General features: G+C 47.9%; 1 protein-coding gene across 3 annotated transcripts; it reads right to left on the bottom strand.

Annotated features, from left to right (window-relative positions):
• Window positions 1-1,184: 1,184 nt before the first annotated feature.
• Window positions 1,185-16,101, bottom strand: RBFA (ribosome binding factor A). Of its 3 annotated transcripts, none has more exons than XM_053571823.1 (7): window positions 15,852-16,101; window positions 13,544-13,586; window positions 12,352-12,534; window positions 11,603-11,715; window positions 8,537-8,621; window positions 6,460-6,530; window positions 1,185-5,290 (listed from the first exon to the last, which is right to left on the bottom strand). In XM_053571823.1, exons 1-7 carry the CDS (start codon window positions 16,013-16,015, stop codon window positions 4,927-4,929), a joined length of 1,023 nt encoding a protein of 340 aa, XP_053427798.1. In that variant the 5' UTR covers window positions 16,016-16,101; the 3' UTR covers window positions 1,185-4,926. The 3 variants fall into 3 exon arrangements, with proteins under 3 accessions (XP_053427798.1, XP_053427797.1, XP_053427799.1); XM_053571822.1 differs by having other exon boundaries at window positions 12,352-12,543; window positions 13,547-13,586; XM_053571824.1 differs by lacking the exons at window positions 8,537-8,621; window positions 11,603-11,715 and having other exon boundaries at window positions 12,352-12,543; window positions 13,547-13,586.
• Window positions 16,102-18,363: the final 2,262 nt, after the last annotated feature.

The raw sequence follows: 18,363 nt of genomic DNA, 5'->3' as shown, positions 1-18,363 counted from the left end.
CACTTAACTGATTTAAGATGAAATTGTAGAAAATATGTAGATTGTGTATTACTAAATGCATAAAAATGCAGTATATCTGACAATTTAATGGAACAAAGGAAAGAGAGTGAGCAGAGCTGTACTGGGATGGAGGAAGTGACTCCCTCTGGGAACCTGAAAGAAGCTTTCTACATGCTGATATTGAGGCTTAGGGTATCACATTAAGTGACATCAGACGTTAGAAGAATATGTACAATATGCTGCCTTGTAAGAAGAAACAAATATATACATGTATATTCTTATATTTCCAAAAATAACAATAGCATTCGCAAGCCAAGCAACGCCTAAGGAAAAGACAGAAGGCTTCCCTGGAGCCTAGGGAAGGAGAGGCCCTGCCCACACCTTGATTTCAAGACTTCTAGCCTACAGAGCTGTGAGACAACAAATTTCTATTGTTTCTGCCAACAAGTTTTTGGGAATTTGTTACAGCAGCCACAGGTTCCCACTGGCCAAAGTTGGGATAATTTAAACATCAAAACATATGAATATATTGAGTAAAATAAAAAACCTCAAGTTTATGCTGAATAAACAACCAAATAAAATTAAAATCTGATGGGGCAAGACATGTGGGTTGTTATCTAGTACCCCAGAGGTACTTATTAGCACCGAGTGGGCCTGACAGATGTGCAAATGTGGCCAGGAACTAACAGCCCAGAACTGAGGCATAGTGTTGCTACCCTGACATCCCTGCCAGAGAAGCAAGTCCTAACTTTAGTCATGAGAAGCACGGAGCATGTCCAAACTGCTGTGTGCTCCACATGACTGGGCTGCACTCCTCAGAACCCTGCAAAGGCTAAGGAATCAGGACAGCTACTCCAGGGTGGAGAGGATCCATGGGGTGGCAGGTCCTTGGCACCAAAGGACATCACTGGGACAAACGGTAAACCTCAAAGGGATCTGAGGACTCACTGACATCAGGGCAGGCTTTGTGAGTGGGCAACGTATGCCATGTAGGCCTCACATGTGGTTTAACTCTCCGCTCTCACCATCTTGAAATTAATTTTTGAATAAGGTACCCTACTTTTTCTTTTTTTTTTTTGGCTTTTGGCTTTTGGCCGGGGCTGGGTTTGAACCCGCCACCTCCGGCATATGGGACCAGTGCCCTACCCCTTGAGCCACAGGCGCCACCCGGTACCCTACTTTTTCATTTTGCATGGGGCCCCACAAATTATATAACCAGTCTGGGGTATATTAATGTCAGTGTTGATATCCCAATTTTGACGGTTGCACTGTGGTTCTGTGAGAAAATGTCCTTGTTTTTAGGAAATACACATTAAAAAAAATACACATCAATGGTGGTTACAGGTATCAAGTAGGCTGGTGACTCTTAAATGGTTTAGAAAAACTTTTCTATACTAGACTTTTACTTCTTTGTACGTTTGGGAATATTCCAAAATAAAAACTTATCTTAAAAGAGGTATATGCAAAGTGATCCCATTTGTAAATACGTTGACAGAAAAAAAGGCTGGAAAGATATATAAATCCTTCCCACCTGTTCTTTTTTTTTTTTTTTTTGAGACAGATTCTTACTATGTCACCCTTGGTAGAGTGCCGTGGCTTCACAGATCACAGCAACCTCAAACTCTCGGGCTTAAGTGATTTTCTTGCCCAAGCCCAAGTCTCCCACGGAGCTGGGACTACAGGTTCCTGCCACAATGTTTTTTGTGGAGTTGTCATTGTTGTTTAGCTGGCCTGGGCTGGGTTCGAACCCGCCAATCTCGGTGTATGTGGCTGGTGCCATAACCACTGTGCTACAGGTGCCGAGCTCTCCCAACTTTTTCTTAAAGATGGGGTCTCACTGTGTTGGCTGAGTTGGAGTGCAGTGGCTGTTCACAGGCACGATCATGGTAAATGTAGCCTCAAGTTCTCGGCTCAAGCAACCCTACCATCTCGGCTTCCCAAAGTGATAGGACTGTAGACATCCCCCACCACATCCAGTTTTATACCCAAATTTAACAGTGCTTGTCTCTGGGAGATAAGAGTACATGGGGCTTTCATTCTTTCATTTTGGTGGTATCATATTTCTAGATTTTCTGACAAAGAACATATACCATTGCTGTAAAAAGAAAATCAAGTTAGACTGGCTGTGGTGTAATCGTAGCACTCTGGGAGGCCAAAGCTGGTGAATTGCTTGAGCTCAGGAGTTCAAGACCAGACTAAGCTAAAGCGAGATGCTGTCTCCAGAAATAGCTGGGCGTGTGGGCAGCGTCTGTGGCTCAGTGAGTAGGGTGCCGGCCCCATATACCCAGGGTGGCGGGTTCAAACCCAGCCCCAGGCAAACTGCAACAACAACAAAAAAATAGCTGGGCATTGTGGCGGGCACCTGTAGTCCCAGCTACTTGGGAGGCTGAGGCAAGAGAATCACTTAAGCCCAGGAGTTTGAGGTTGCTGTGAGCTGTGATGCCATGGCACTCTACCCAGGGCAATAGCTTGAGGCTCTGTCTTAAAAATAAATAAATAAATAAATAAAATAAAAAATAGCCGGGCATGGTGGTAGATGCCTGTAGTCCCAGCTACTCGGGAGGCTGAGGCAAGAATATCACTTGAGACCAAGAGTTTGAGGGTGCTGTGAACTGTGATGATGGCACTCTACCCGGAGAGAATCTGATTTTGTCTCAAAAAAATATAAAATGATCTCTAGAAATAGAAAATTAATTTACTGCAATATGTTTACCAGTGTCAGAACACAGACATTTATGGTCATCGCGTCTAAAGCAGTAACGAGAAAACGTGGGAGCCATCTTTGCTTCCACTCTCCTTCTGCACCTGCTGCAAGCCAAGCACTGAAAGGTCTCTGCTCCCTATACCCTTATGTGGGCATATACCATCCTTCCTCCACCTCTGTCTCTTCTTCCTACCCATCCCCTCATTCCTCCCCATAATCCACGCAAGCCCTTTCCCCTTCAAGGTGGCTGGAAGCTTTACAGAATACCTGAAGTTTTTGATATCAAAAACTCCAGGCTTCCCTTCCTGGCCAATGGAATGGGGAAGAAAGGAGCCTGAGGCCTGAGGGAGCTGGAGATTCTATCCCAGGGATAACACTGGAGAAATCCACCAAGGGAAGTCACCTTGAGGTTCCAATGCTGGCCTCACTCTAGGAATGCTGAGGGACTCTGGCCAGTACCAGGCCCAGCCCTACCCTGGGAACTGTACTGCCATCAACCCAAAACATGTTTTTACTGTGATGTGAGTTGCTCTTGCAGAATAGACAAGGAAGGTGGACGCTTGTCTACTGGCTGCTGCTGGTCTCTGCCCAGTTCCTTTCCTGAACCCATCACTGTCAATAGTTCAGTGAGGGGCGACACAGAGGCCTCCACATGGCCTACTTCAGCACCTGCTGTCACAGCACAGACTGCCTCCCACTCAGCAAGCACCTATCACGTTCGGACGCTTTCTGTATGCCATCTCAGGCCTTACAGTAACACATATAAGAAATCCTAATCCCAGGCGGCGCCTGTGGCTCAGCTGGTAAGGCGCCTGCCCCATATACCGAGGGTGACGGGTTCAAACCCGGCCCCGGCCAAACAGCAACCAAAAAATAGCCGGGCGTTGTGGCGGGCGCCTGTAGTCCCAGCTACTCGGGAGGCTGAGGCAAGAGAATTGCTTAAGCCCAGGAGTTGGAGGTTGCTGTGAGCTATGTGAGGCCACGGCACTCTACCGAGGGCCATAAAGTGAGACCCTGTCTCTACAAAAAAAATAAATAAATAAGAAATCCTAGTCCCATGGTGTTGACAGAAAACTAGGAAATGTGGGCTCAGGGAGTCAACACTGACCTCAGAGCTAGGCTGGTTCCAGGCCAGCGGGGAATTTAGAACTTGACAGTGAGGGCCTGGGCATCATAGGAAAGGGCCAGACCAAAAGATCATCTATAGGGGGTGGTGTGTCTTTCTTCCAGTAAACAGTAAAGTGAGTCTGCCTTGGAGGCTATACAAAGAATTTAGTAGGATAGATAGATACTCTTTATGGCTTATATCCCTTGGAAGGCAAAGACCAGGTCTGCTGGACATTTGGATGGACTTTAAGAAATACACACTAGCTGGCCACAGGTACCAAAGGGAAAGCCTGTGACTGCTCAGGTGTGACAGGGGGCAACATCATGGGCAGGGTTGCCTGAGAAGCCCCATCAAACTCAGTAACTCACACATTCTGCTCAACCATGGTCTCAACTGGGAGTGAAAACTATAGGAGATCTAGTCAGAGGACAGAGCCCCAAGCACTGGGTCAGGCTTGGCAGCTCTAGACAGCTGGGGGATCCACAGCGTTGTGCCCAGCCCCACAGGCCAAGAACTCAGTGCCACTGGCCCAGTTTGGCAGGGAGAAGTGCCCAGGCCACCATCTCTGAGATGTTATTTTACTATTTTCATTTTGTGACAATTTGTGAAGATAGCTGTTCATTTATTTACTTATTTATATAGAAACAGAGTATAGGTAGAGTGCTGTGGCATCACAACAACCTCAAACTCTTGGGCTTAAGCGATTCTCCTGTCTCGGCCTCCCAAGTAGTTGGGACTACAGGCGCCCGCCACAACACCCAGCTATTTTGTTGTTGTTGTTGTTGTCGTTGTTTGGCAGACCTGGGTGGGGTTTGAACCCGCCAGCCGGAGTGTATGTGGCTGGCACCCTAACCACCGAGCTACAGGTGCAGAGCCAGCTGTTTATTTTTTTAATTACATACCGAGCACTGAAGAAAAAAACACCAGTGACTTTCCTACAGGAAACCGTGTTTAGATACATGGCCTCCTGGAAACATTGAAGCAGCAGAACGGAGGACACCACCAGTGGCCTCCCTGGTTGCAGGCTGTGCCTCCTGCTGGTGGACCCTCTCTAACACACTTGAGCAGAGTCCGCATTCTGCAGCCATGGCAGGCAGAACTGGTGCTGTGTCGCCTACTCCTCCCGGGCTCCCCAGCAGCGGCCCTGATCTGTGCTACCCCCTCTCTCTGCCTCCCACTCCTCTGAGTCCTGAGGGTGGCACTCGTAGCCTGGGGCATCGTCCAGGTCATCCCCACCTGCCAGGTAACTCCTAAGGGAGCTGTCCTGGTCTCCACGGGGCTTGGCTTTCTTCTTCTTCTTTATCATCTGCTTTACCAGCTCAGCCACTGGCCCAGGCCCAGCTGCGTGCCACTGCCTGCTCTCCTTTTTCTTCTTGTACTCTGCAATCTTCTTGTTGAGCGCCTCATGATTGATCCCATACAGACTCGACTGCGCGGCAGGCTCCGCAGTGCCACACAGTGGTGGGGCATCAGGGTCCCTGAGAGAGGAGAAGAGGAGCCTTCACACCAAGCACAAACTACATCCCAGACCACAGCACCCTTGCCCAGATGCCCACACATGGCGCTCTTCATCTGTTCACTCCTGAACTCTCTAGAGCAGTGGTTCTCAACCTGTGGGTCGTGACCCCTTTTTAACAATGAAAATACACTGCAGCATTAGGAAAGTTGAGAACCACTGCTCTAGAGCATCAGCTTGAGGGTGACAGGAGTGGAGAAGGGTGGGGATGGGCTTGGGCCCTCTCCAGAGCCAGTTACCCAGTGTACAGCACAGTCCTGATGTGGCATCCTGTATCATCACTAAATGCATCTTCAATTGTTTTTTAATAAACGTGCCCAGTGTACCAGGCCAGTTAAACAGAAAGAATTATAGGTTTGGTCACTCAGGTCTCACCCAGACTTTGTGATGAGCTAGAGGAGTCTGTGCACAGACAGCAACACCCACAAGAGGTCCCATCACCCCCAGAGCCCCCCTACACTCTGCCTCAGCTCTCTGCCCCACCTTCCCCCACTGCAGCTCACTGACTCCGGACATGCTGGGCTGTCTGTCTGCAGGGCTTTGTCTGGTTCCACAGTTTCAGGCTAAAGCATCAGAAGCCCTTGGCAGGCCAGCTGAACCATACTGACACTGCTGTCTGAGGACAACAGCAAGACCCCGACCTTACTTAGCTGTACAGGTGGAACAGGCCCCCAAACACCCCTGCATCTCCCAAGCTCTGTTACCTCCACGGGCCACTCCCAATCTGCCAGGCCTGCCTTCCTGCACATCCCCAATGAATTGACTCTTCTGTGATGTCTATAGGCTCCAGAGATAGAGACCATTGCTTTTTATTTACAGATGTGTCCTAAGTGCCAGACCAGGGCCAGTGGCAAGCCAGTGCTAGGTGGCACTCGAAAACGTGTTGAGTCAATGAAGAGGATGAGAGACTCACAAGACACCTCACTGGAAGAATCCTGAGGACACAGCTGGGTTGACTACTCAGGTCCTCACTGCAAACAACACCAGGTCCAAAACAGGCCTGCTGCAGGTGGACACTGGGTCCCAGGCAAATGCCAGGGTCAGCACAAGCTGTGCAGCCTCCATGGAAAACAGCCACACCACACCTGGAATTTATCCCAAGGAACTGAAACTTATGCCCACGTGTATCACCTGAAGTCGTTTTGTACAAAGTGATCTCCATCTAGGGGTCCAAAGTCAGCTATGGCCAATAACTGGTCAATCTGAAAAGGAACAGAGGTAGAGTGGTGAGCCCTGCCCCTCCACACATGCATGCGGGCCAGGCTCTACCCAGCTCCAGCACCCCTCCTTCTGTGTGGTCTCAATCACAGATCTTTTCATGGATTTTACAAAATTCCTTTGATAGACTCTTCCCAAATATTAGGGTTTGTTCAATAGCCTGTGCTTTCCAACACCTTACTATTATTTGAACATATCACATTTTCTCTGATGATGAAGTGAGGCTTTTTCAAAACTACATTTAAAACTGTAAATGTTAGTCTAGATGGGCGCAGTGCCATGAGGCTGTCGTTACAGCCCTTTGGAGGCTGAGGCGGGAGGGTCACTTGAGCCCAGGAGTTCAAGGCTTCAGTGATCTAAGATGATGCCACTGTACTGCAGCATGGGTGACAGAGCAAGACTGTCTCAAAGAAAAAATAAAACAAATAAACAAGAAATAATACTTATAAACATTAGTCAAATTTATGAAAACATCAGTTAAACATTACTTGAATTAAATAACATTTACTAGTGTCTAAAGTAGTTTTACAAAATGCTTCAATTTTGCCACAGAACTTCTATGTTTGCAGGCAAAAGGCTTCCCAAGACAAGGTAAAATATGTTGGGAAGTCTGTCAGAAGTCAGGCTACACAGTGGAGGGACCCAAACTGACAATGAAAACTGCCCCTCTGATGGGCACATGTGATATACCTGCACTGGGGCAGCAGCCCAAACCTCACAAGATAATGTCCTGCCCAAACCTTAGCCTGCTTGTTCCAATAGCCTCCAGGGATGTTCTGAGTAGGCCACAAAAGCATTTCAAGCTCCACCCTGCAGCCAGCTTTAAGACAGCCTGTGCCTCCCCAGCCAGTGACCATTTCTGGGAAGGAACCAACAGAGCTGGGTGGGACCTCCCTCCCAAAGGCAGTAGGAGTTTGTTGTGGGTGCTCACTTGGATAGCCCAAGAGGTACTGGGAAAGGCCTCACTGATGTCCTGCTACAACCTATGCTGCTCTTGACCTTTCACAGGGGGGACTGTCACTCCACTCCTTGGCTTCCTTTTCTAACTAGGGAGGGAAACCCCAGGTCTGTCAAGATCATTGCCTGCCTAATGTTCTTAGTGTTACCTATACAATGAGTAACAGAAGAAAAAAATGTCAAATGTCTTTTCTCTCTGTGGGTCCAAACACTGTCTGGTCATCAAGTGAATAATAGTTGGGTAATCATTGCTATTTGCTGATTTTTGGTAAACTTTTCTAAGACGTAACATACCTTACTACTACGAAGTAACCACCACCCAGATAAAAAAAAATATATAAGGGCCAGGTGCAATGGCTCATGCCTGTAATCCCAGCACTCTGGGAGGCCAAGATGGAAGGATCCCTTGAGCTCAGGAGTTTGAGACCAGCCTGATCAAAAGCAAGACCCTGTCTCTACAAAAAATAGAAAAACTAGCTAGGTGTTATGGCAGATGCCTGTAGTTCCACCTACTTGGGAGGCTGAGGTAAAAGAACTGCTCAAGCCCAAGAGTCTAGAGGTTGCTGTGAGCTATGATTATACCACAGGACTCTACCCAAGGTGACAGAGTGAGACTCTGTCTTAAAAAAATATATATATACACACACATACACACATATGTGCATATTTACAGGTTTTTAACTTTACAATTAACTTGTCAGCAAGGATCACCATGATGAAAACACAAGCACAGGGCAGACGTAAACCTTACAAGCTTGGTCACTTGAAAGGAGGGAGGTGCAAGGTACGGGCAAGCATAGGAGGGCAGCTCTGGACTCCAGAGTGCCCAGTTTTTGAGGTGAGGAATAGAGATTTCATTTACTTTTTGCTTATAGCGATGAACATAAAAAATTACACCAGAAAAAGCAATCACCACTACAGGCTTGGAACAAGGTAACTGTGTATTATCTTTTTCAGTATTTAAAAATTAAATTTAAATTTTCACTTATATGAAAGTTTACATGATAAAGAGTCAATTATTCAAAAACCTTACTTCTGCCTGGGCTGCGTTTTCCTTGTCTTGAACAAACACTATCGGGGGCATGTTCTTCAGTGTCTGCTGGGACATCAGAAGGTGCCTGGGGAGAGAGTGGGTCTTCACAGGTACACTGCAGGCTCAGTCATGAGGCCATACAGCACAGAGCACAGGACAGAAAGACTTACCAGGAGGCAGGAGTAGTTTATCACAGTACTCAAAGATGAAAATGTCAATCCAGAAAAGCCATCTTCAGCCAATTACCACACCACAAAGGGCTATAAAATGTATTATAACTGCAGTTGTTTATAATTCTCTCAATGTAGCTTCGAGATGCTTATAAACAACTTGACCTGAAGCACATTGTCTCTGGGCACCACCCAGGCCTTGGGCTCCAGGCCTGTGTACTAACAGCCTGGCCTCTGCTTAGTGGACAGTCACTGGCAGGACACAATCCTCGAGTACCCAGATTTCAGAAGTGACCTTCCATTTTCAGAAAGGACCTTTGTATTACATCATGCAAAGCAAACCAACCACAGTCAAGTCTAGGCACAGCACAGGTGCCCAGAGAACACAGGTATGCAGACTTCAGTGGACAGTTACAGGTTCAGCTATGATGAACGTTAGGTGACCACTGAGCTGGGAAGAGGGAGCTTCAGCTCAACTGAATTTTCCGATTGCCTTAAAATCAGAAAGCAATGCTATTTCAATACCTGTTGGAAATCTCTCATTTTCTTGCTTTTCTTACATAGTAAAAGATGAAATTGGCCATTCTCTGACACAATTTGAGAGACTCTCGGGGATTGCTATAGGAGATGTCAGTGATGATCATGTGACAGTCAAAGACAACTTCCCAGTCTTTGCCCCTTCCCCTGAGACGGGGGCATCAAAAAAGGCGAGGAGGCCAGAGGGAAGAAGGGAAGGGATGAGCCTAGAGGAGAAATTCAGCTCTCAGGTGCTGGCTGGTAAGTCTGACTTCTGTTTTTTTGTTTTTGTTTTTGTTTTTTTAAGACTGAAGAGATAACTGAACAACTTCTTTATTAGTGCCAGTTCAGTAATTCTCAAAATTTTTGGTCTCAGGAAAAGTCTACATTTTTGAAAATTATTGAGGATCCAAAAGTACTTCTGTTTGTGTGGGTTTTATCAATATTTAATATACTAGACATTAAATTCAGAAATCGAAAAATCATGTCTTTGTAAAGTCACTTAAGGCTCGGTGCCCGTAGCACAGTGGTTACAGAGCCAGCCACATACACTGAAGTTGGTGGGTTCGAACCCAGCCCGGGCCAGCTAACCAAAAATGACAACTGCAATAACAACAACAAAAAAACAGCTGGCGGGCGGTGCCTGTGGCTCAACGGGGTAGGGCGCCTGTCCCATATGCCAGAGGTGGTGGGTTCAAGCCCAGCCCTGGCCAAAAACCACAAAAAAAAAAAATAAATAAATAGCTGGGTGTTGTGGCAGGCGCCTGTAGTCCCAGCTACTTGGGAGGCTGAGACAAGAGAATTGCTTGAACCCAAGAGTTTGAGGTTGCTGTGAGCTGTGATGCCACAGTACTCTACCAAGGGCGATATAGTGAGACTCTGTCTCAAAATAAATAAATAAATAGTCACTTAAAATAATAGTAAACTCACTAAATGCTCACATGGACATTTTTAATGAAAAATAACTATATATATAGTATTACATTAAAAAACCAAGCAAGTTAGCCAGGCTTTGTGGTGGGTGCCTGTAGTCCCAGCTACTAAGGAAGCTGAGGCTAGAGAATCTGTTGAGCCCAAGAGTTTGAGGTTGTGTGAGCTATGATGCCACAGTACTCTACTGAGGGTGACAAAGTGAAACTCTGTCTCAATTAAAAAAAAAAAAACAACCAGCAGGAAGCATGGCATTATTACATTCTGGCACATTCCCCAGGCCTAGCTTAATGGAAGACAGTTGGGATCTCATCACTGCTTCTATATTCTGTCCTTACTTTGACTGGAATACAAGAAAATCTGGCTACACAAAGATACATGTGATTGGGAAAAGAGCATATTAGTAACCCTCGGGAAAGTGTGGATCTTCCTTGATACTATACAAAAGCTCAACACCTGGAAGTTTACTAAAGGTTAGTTATGACATGGAATCTAAAAGCACACCAAGCCACATGTCATGTTCTGCCACGCTGAAATCCACTGGTCTAGCTGGCACTTTAGATCTCCCCATGTGTGGTTTTGTCATCTCATACACGGGTCACTTGGAAAACAACAGTTTACCAAGTTACACAGACTTTCTAAATGTTGACATGGTTACAAGGCTTATTATACAACACTACATTTGTTAATGTCAATGCCAATCTTATCAGAAGAGTCTTCAAGTACTCAGAAGCTATGAAGCTCATAACAGTGAATGTAAGTTTTCCAAAGTTCTGATTTTCACATGAAAGCTTAAATTCCACTATTTGCAACAAATACGGTCAGTGTGACAGGTCCATGCACTTGCTTTTGAGTGAATGTCTCCCAAACACTCAGACCTGAGGTCTGCTCACTCATTCTTTTCTGTTTAGTGTTCTCCCTGCCATAACCATCATCCCTGAGCAGACACTAGGTGGCCTGTGTATGCTTCCCATTACATAGAATATTAAGAAAACACACAGTCAGAGTCAAGATTTTAAAAAATTAATACTTTTTGCTTATTTATTAAGGATATTCTTAAGTAAAAGTGGCATTGTCTTTTCCTGTGAGCATGTGATGTGTGGCCCTGAGGCTCTGGCTGGCAACACAGTGCCAGCACCTTTCCCAGAGGCTTGTGTGCCTCAGTGCAAATGCAGCAGGAAAAGTAAAGGATCTCTCATCCTCACAAACTCCCAAAAGGACCTCTGGATCTTTAGAGATTCTGGACCACACTTTAACAAATGCTGACCCAGATTATAGCATATATGAAAATGCAAATTACACTCTGGAATTCCAGAAAATACTTCTAAAATTTTCCTTAAATGCAAAAACATTTAGTGAGAAGTTAGAAAGTCCACCTACCAGACAAACAGCTGGGAAATTAAATGTGCAAGCAAAAAGCCAAGTACATTTAGGAAGCAAACACCTTCACCTCATGCGTGCAGCGCTTTTCTGCAGGGTAGCCTGTGTTTGCGAGTTCTGCTCAGTGGAGAGAGTTGTCTTCCAGTACACGCGGCAAGCTGAGAAGTCTGAAGTCAGGGAGACCTGAGACCCGCCCACCCACCAATCACTTTTTAGTTTATGAGGGTTTTCAAGACCAACAATGTTTAGCAGATGAAAACAATAGCTCTAGATGCCTCTCCTACCCCAAAACCCAAGTCGCAGGGGCACACCACTGCACCTAAAGTCTTACCTGCCTCTTGTCCAGGTCCTGCCAGCCCCTCAGTTGACTAAACTGACCTGCAGCACAGGCTTCATGGCCATTTGCACTGAGATGCTCATTGAAAGTGCCCTTGTGCCACTTATCCATCTGATTTCCCTTTGGCTAACCTCACTCTGAGTGGGGTGGAAGAAGGCATCTCCTTCCTCTCTGTCCTGAGTTAAAGGGACAGATGTATCCCTACACCTGACAACATACCAAAACCCCCAACATTGTACCAGGACAAGGTCAAAGGAACCCCTGCCTATATGCAGTGAAACCTCTGTTCTGCACAGAAGACACCAGCTACCTGTCTTTAGTGCTCAGATAACCAGACCAAGCATTACTCTGCAACCCCAAACTAAGACTTAGTGAGAGAGAAGATGCCCTGCTTTAATTCTCAGGCAAGACTGGGCCATGTGAACTAAGTGCCAGGTCTGCCACCCTCAGCTCAATTTCTGCTCTTTGGCCCTACAACATACCTTGGAGAGCTCCACGCTCAGGTCGCAGACCTCCTGACTCACTTCAGGGGTACACAGCAGGTCAGTGAGCGCTTTGTGGAGGAGGCCGTTCAGAGCCCTCAGGCGCACTTGGTCTTCTTTCCTGGCTTTCTTTGAAGTATTCTTCATCAGGAATTCGAACTTCGATGGTGAGGGTGTGTAAGTCTCCACCAAAAATAAGAACACACAAGACCAACATTACAAATGCACCCTAGACTTTAATGACACTTACCAAGGGACCTGGGGAAGGGCTCAACAGATCACTAGATACACAAAACATACTGCTCTCGGGCACCTCAGCTTTTGTGAATATAATATTTGCTTTATAGCCAGATCCTTCTAGTTTTACCTGAGGGTCCTTCAAGGTTAAAAGTACAGCTTGTGTGTGTATGTGTATGTATATATATATGTATATGCATACATATATATATGTATATGCATACATATATATATGTATATGCATACATATATATATATATATTTTTTTTTTTTTGTGAGACAGCGTCTCACTTTGTTGCCCTGTATAGAGTGCCACAGCATCATCACAGCTTGCAGCAACCTCAAACTCTTGGACTCAAACGATTCTCCTGCCCTAGCCTCCAGAGTAGTTGGGACTATAGGTACCCACCATGATCCCCAGCTAGTTTTCCTACTTTCTTAGAGATGGGATCTTGCTCTTGCTCAGGCTGATCTCAAACTCCTGAGCTCAAGCAATCCACCCACCTCAGCCTCCCAGAGTGCTATGATTACAGGCATGAGGCACCCGGCCCGGACACCAGCATAAATTTAAGAAAAAAAATTGTATTTAGATATAATTCACATACTGTAAAATTTATTCCATTAGAGCATTCATTTCAGTAGTTGTTGGTATACACATTTATTTTTCCTAATGAGAGCCATTTATTGTATAAGCTTTTACAATACAGACACACTAAAAATTTAATGGACATTACAATAGAACTTAATAACAGATATGACTTTCTAGAAAATGTTAGTGTCAGTACATTTTTTTTAAAAGGTCAAAATTCCCTGTTACCAATGGCATCCAGTCCCATCCATACAGGTTACTGTTCCCTCTAAAATGGAAATTATTATAAAAGACTGAATAGCAAAAGTTTCACCAACTGTTAAAATTGGACTCCTATCAAGATTGTGACTACTACACTATACTTACCAAGTGAGACCCCAAGGAAGGACCGTCATACCAAAACTTTTTTCTACAGGAAGAAAATAAAAATTATGCTGGATAGTGATGGCAAATTAAAAAAAAAAAAACCAATATATGTTAACTCAACAGATTATGACACCACAATTGTTAAACTTGGACACAGTTGTTCTGTTTCCAGGGCTCTAGAAAACTTCAATATTTAATTGACAACAACATGGGTTGTGGGGAGGGAATGAACATGGTGTTAATTCCACCTCATATTTTTACTTCAAGTCCACTTCTAGTCCCAAGGGTAGAGAAAGATCTTCAAAATATAACAACTACCTTAATATATTACACATTATACATTAATTCTATATTCTAGTTGATAAAGTTGTTTCCCAGGAAGGAAGAGGTAAACCATTCTGATGCTGCAACTCAGCAAGCAGACAGTGGACACCACACTCACTAATGGAGGGGGAGTTCCAGACGGGCAAGGGAAGAGGCTAGAATGATCCTTGTGGTATGTGCTAGAGCTGGAGGCACATGGTCACACAAAAATGTTTATAGGTGAGTATACATGTGAGGGTTAGTATAAACATGTACTTTTTGCTTTCTCAGATGAGAAGGCCCAAAAGACAAACACACACAGCACAGCAACAAACATGCCCAGCACCCAGATCATAATTTCTTTCTTTCTTTTTTGAGTCAGAGTCTCAAGCTGTCGCTCTGGGTAGAGTGCTGTAGTATCACAGCTCACAGCAACCTCCAACTCCTGGGCTCAAGTGATTCTTTTGCCTCAGCCTCCCAAGTAGCTGGGACTACAGGCGCCTGCCACAACGCCCAGCTATTTTTTGGTTGCAGCCATCATTGTTTGGCGGGCCTGGGCTGGATTTGAACCTGCCAGCTCAGGTGTATGAGACTGGGGCCTTAGCCGCTTGAGCCACAGGCGCTGAGCCCAGATCATAATTTCTAACACCACTCTCCAATAAAAGGAACCAGGGCTCTTTGGAGAATCAGCAATTCTGGGGTTGCCACAGGAATATACTAAATGAACTTGGAGCATCTTGTAGTGCCACAAAGTACAAGTGCTAAATACACACACACACCCCACGAAAACACGGCAACCCCATAACTATGGGGTATGTCAAAGGACAAAGGTACTGAGAGAGTTCCTCATGCCAGGGCTGGAACTAGAGCAAAATAAGGTAACACTGGATTTTAACCCCTGAATCTATATGAATAAATTAATAAATGAGGGAGAACAGATATATCTTCCATGCAGAATGCCAAATGATTTATGAACCAACTCCCACTCCTAACTTATGGGCAGCAAATAGTGACTTTCTCCCAAAGAGTATGGATGGGGGATACGTTTTCATTACAGTAGAGAGACCTACCACCTCAGCCAGGTGAACAAGGCCAGCATCAGCAGTGTAAGTCATGTTCACAGTGTATTCCCTCGCAAAACTCCACAGCCCAAGTCTAATCATAAAGAAAACATCAAACAAATTCCATAGACGAGCATCCTACAAAATACTTTACCAACGGTCCTCAAAACTGTCAGTTATCAAAAACAGTGAAAGTCTGTGACAATGTCTGGGAGTGGGAGGGCCCTAAGTAGACAAGACATGAGGGGTGATGTGGAACCTGGATGGGGTCCTGAGACAGAAAAGGGAATTGAGGTAAGAACTGAGGAAATGGGCTTCAGTTAATAATGCAGCAACGTCAGTTAATTAATTATAACAAATTGTCAGGACAAGCTTTATTTTTCCAATGAAGACCCCACAGAAAATCAACATTAACAAAGGAAATTCTTTTTTTTTTTTTTTTTTGCAATTTTTGGCCGGGGCTGGGTTTGAACCCACCACCTCCGGCATATGGGGCCGGCGCCTCCTTTCAGCCACTGGCGCCGCCCCTAACAAAGGAAATTCTTATATTTTTTCTTCCCTTTATTATTCCTCCCGAAAAATACTATGGCGACAAAGTTGAAATTATCACTTTGCTTGTTTTTTCTTTTTAAACCCCCACACGTTTGTAAACAGAAAAAGATTAAGTGGAAATACTGCAGATATTAATAGTGACAAGATACCAACTTGTCGCCAATCTTTCGGTCGTAACCCGACAAAAAAGGCCACGCAGTGCACCTAGTTATGGGGTAGGCGAATACCCTCCCCGCCCCTCGCATGCACACGACCCCGTCCCATCCCCGGACACTCCACCAGCCCCCATCCCTGTGCACACGACCCCGCCCCTCCCCAGATATCTCCCGCGTGCACACGACCCCGCCCCTCCCCAGATAACCCCGAGCGCGAACATGACCTCGCCGCATTACTTGGATTTCGAGGCAAATTTCTTGAGCAGGTTCTTGCTGCCGCAAGAGACAGAAGAGACGTGCAGGGCCCGCACGTGGCCAGGAAGGAGCGCAGCATTGAGGCTGCGAAGTAACGCCCAGAGCCCTGCGTGGAGACCCCACAACCCGCCGGCCGGACCCGACATGCCGAGTATGGGACGTGACCTGGGCGACACAGACGCCACCGCACAGGACCAACGGCGTGCGGAGATACGTCTCCCAGCATGCAGCCGGCAGTGTTGTGGAGCGGCGCAACTTGTGGACGTAAGGAGTACGGCATGTGGGCGGAGCGATGTGTGGAGGTAGGGCACACGGCGTGTGGGCGGGACAACATCTGGAGATGGGACGCACAGCAAGTGGGAGGGAAGCTGGAAGCACAGGGGCCCCGTATGGTAGGGATCGGAGGCGTGTTCGTGGGGTGACGGCTGGAAAGGAGGTGGATTGCGTGTAGGCGGAGCTGGAACACGGAGGATGGGCCGTGGCGAGTGGACAGGAACGGCAGGCAGGCATTGGGCGAAGGGAGAAGGGCGGGTCGGCAGTCTCAAGGGCGCAGAGGGATGATTGGGCGGGTGGGCGGGGCCGAGACATGTGGAAGGGCGTGGACTGAGCGATGAATGGACTGGTGGCGGACGGCATGTTGCGGAAGCGGGTAGCGGGGCATGTGGGCGGGATGACGGCTGGACGTGAGGCCGGAGGTATGTAGACAGAGCAACGTCTGAACCTAAGGCGCAGGGCGTGAGGGCGGGGCGAGGCCACAGAGGTGTGGCCTAGGTTTGGGGGCGGGCCGGCCGGCAACCTCGGGGGCGCGGCTGGAGGGCGGGTCACGGCGTTTGGGCGGGGTGACAACTGGATGCGAGGTGGACTGTGTGGGCTGGGCCTGTGGCGTGTGGGCGGGAACACGGCTAGACGTGAGGCGGGAGTTGTGTAGGCAGGGCTACGTCTGGACGTAATACGCCCGGCATGTGAGCCAAGCGGTGGCTGAACAGGAGGTGGGCCAGGTGTGGGAGGATCGAGCGCGGGGAGGCGGGGTTGGTGTGTGGGCAGGGAAGTGGTGTGTTGGGGTGGGCCGGCAGGCAGCCTCGTGGGCGCAGCGGGACGATGGGACTCAGCGTGTGGGCGGGGCCACAGCCTGTGGGCAGGGCGCTGAAGGGACAGGAGGTGAGCGATGTGTGAGGGGAGCGGGATCGTGGAGGCGGGGATGGCTAGTGGGCGGGGATGGTAGGCAAACTGGGGGGCGGGGCGCAAGGTGCAGGCGGAGCTACAGCCGGAAGCGAAGTCGGCATTGGGTTGGCTGGCTTGCGGCGTGTGGGCGGGATGACATTGGACGCGAGGCGGGAGGTGTGTAGGTCAGGATATTGTCTGGACATGAGACGCTCAGCGTGTGGCGGGGCGGACGGCTGGATTTGAGGGGCAAGGCGTGTGGGCAGGGTGATCCCTAGACCTGATGCGGGCGGTGTGTGGGCGGAGCAGGAGCGCGGAGGCGGAGTCGTGGTGTTCACAAGTTCGGGGCGGTGGCGTGGGAGCGCAGCTCGGCATTTGGGTGGGGCCGGCGGCGGACCTGGAGGCGGGGCTGTGGGCGGGGCTGGAGAGCTGAGGTCTGCACCTCACTCTATCCTGACTGGGCGCGAAGGCTTGTGATCCTACGCTGGGAGGTTGAGGCGGAGGATCACAGAGCCCAATAATTGGAGGCTAAGTGCACCGTGGTGACCCCACTGCTCTCATCCCGCTGACCACGTGCGGGAGTGGGCGCGACCTCCAGAGGATAGCGGTCCGGGACAGTGCTCTGCCCGATGGTCATAGCACTTGCTTGGGATGCGTGAAAGAAACACGTGAGCAGGGACCACAGTGTTGGGGAACGTGTGGTATCATACTTGGTGCGGGTGCCTGTGCCCGGCTCGTCACTGCCGCACCCACTTCCGGCCTCTGTGTGGGTGTTCGGAGCTGGAGGCCTCATGAAACACTCTCTTGACACTCTCCCGTCCTCTTTTACCTGCTCCTTTTCTTCCGCAAGGAAGGCCAAAGGAGCTGAAAGTTGACCCTGGTTTCCCCCTGCCATTCTGTGTGGGAGCTGGCCGTAAGAAGGGTCTCTGACCTCTGAGGGGTCCTGCCCCTCCCAGGGAAGCCAAGGACCACGAGAGCAGACTGGCCTTGTTGGGTCTGGTAGTTTCTGATCACACCCTTTCGTCTAGTCAGAGTTGTACGCAGGTGTCCATGCCTCGTTCATGCCTACCTAAACAGCTCTCCATGCAGGGCCCAAGAGGATAGGGTGCGGAAAGCTGGGCAGTTGGACTAGAAGAGGTGGGCGGGAGGGCAGCGGGAACTGGTCCCCGTGCTGGCAGAGTGCGCACTCAGCCCCACAAGGCAGTCTTGTGCTATGACTCCCCTTCCTGGCCTTATCCTGTGTATCTCTTCATCTGACTGTTTATTTGTATCCTTTAAAACATCCTTCAAGACCGGGCATGGTAGCTCACGTGGCCGAGAAGCAGAGGTGGAA

Source organism: Nycticebus coucang, chromosome 19 (genome assembly GCF_027406575.1).
Source record: "Nycticebus coucang isolate mNycCou1 chromosome 19, mNycCou1.pri, whole genome shotgun sequence".
Taxonomy (NCBI): domain Eukaryota; kingdom Metazoa; phylum Chordata; class Mammalia; order Primates; family Lorisidae; genus Nycticebus; species Nycticebus coucang.
This window is presented reverse-complemented; position numbering and strand designations above follow the sequence as displayed.

Coding starts and splice junctions, on each gene's coding strand:
- RBFA (XM_053571822.1), bottom strand. CDS start 16,015: ATGTCGGGTCCGGCCGGCGGGTTGTGGGGTCTCCACGCAGGGCTCTGG. Junction 13,587..15,851: donor AAATTTGCCTCGAAATCCAA/GTAATGCGGCGA, acceptor TTCTTCCTGTAG/AAAAAAGTTTTGGTATGACG. Junction 6,531..8,536: donor AAAACGCAGCCCAGGCAGAA/GTAAGGTTTTTG, acceptor GTTCCTTTTCAG/ATTGACCAGTTATTGGCCAT.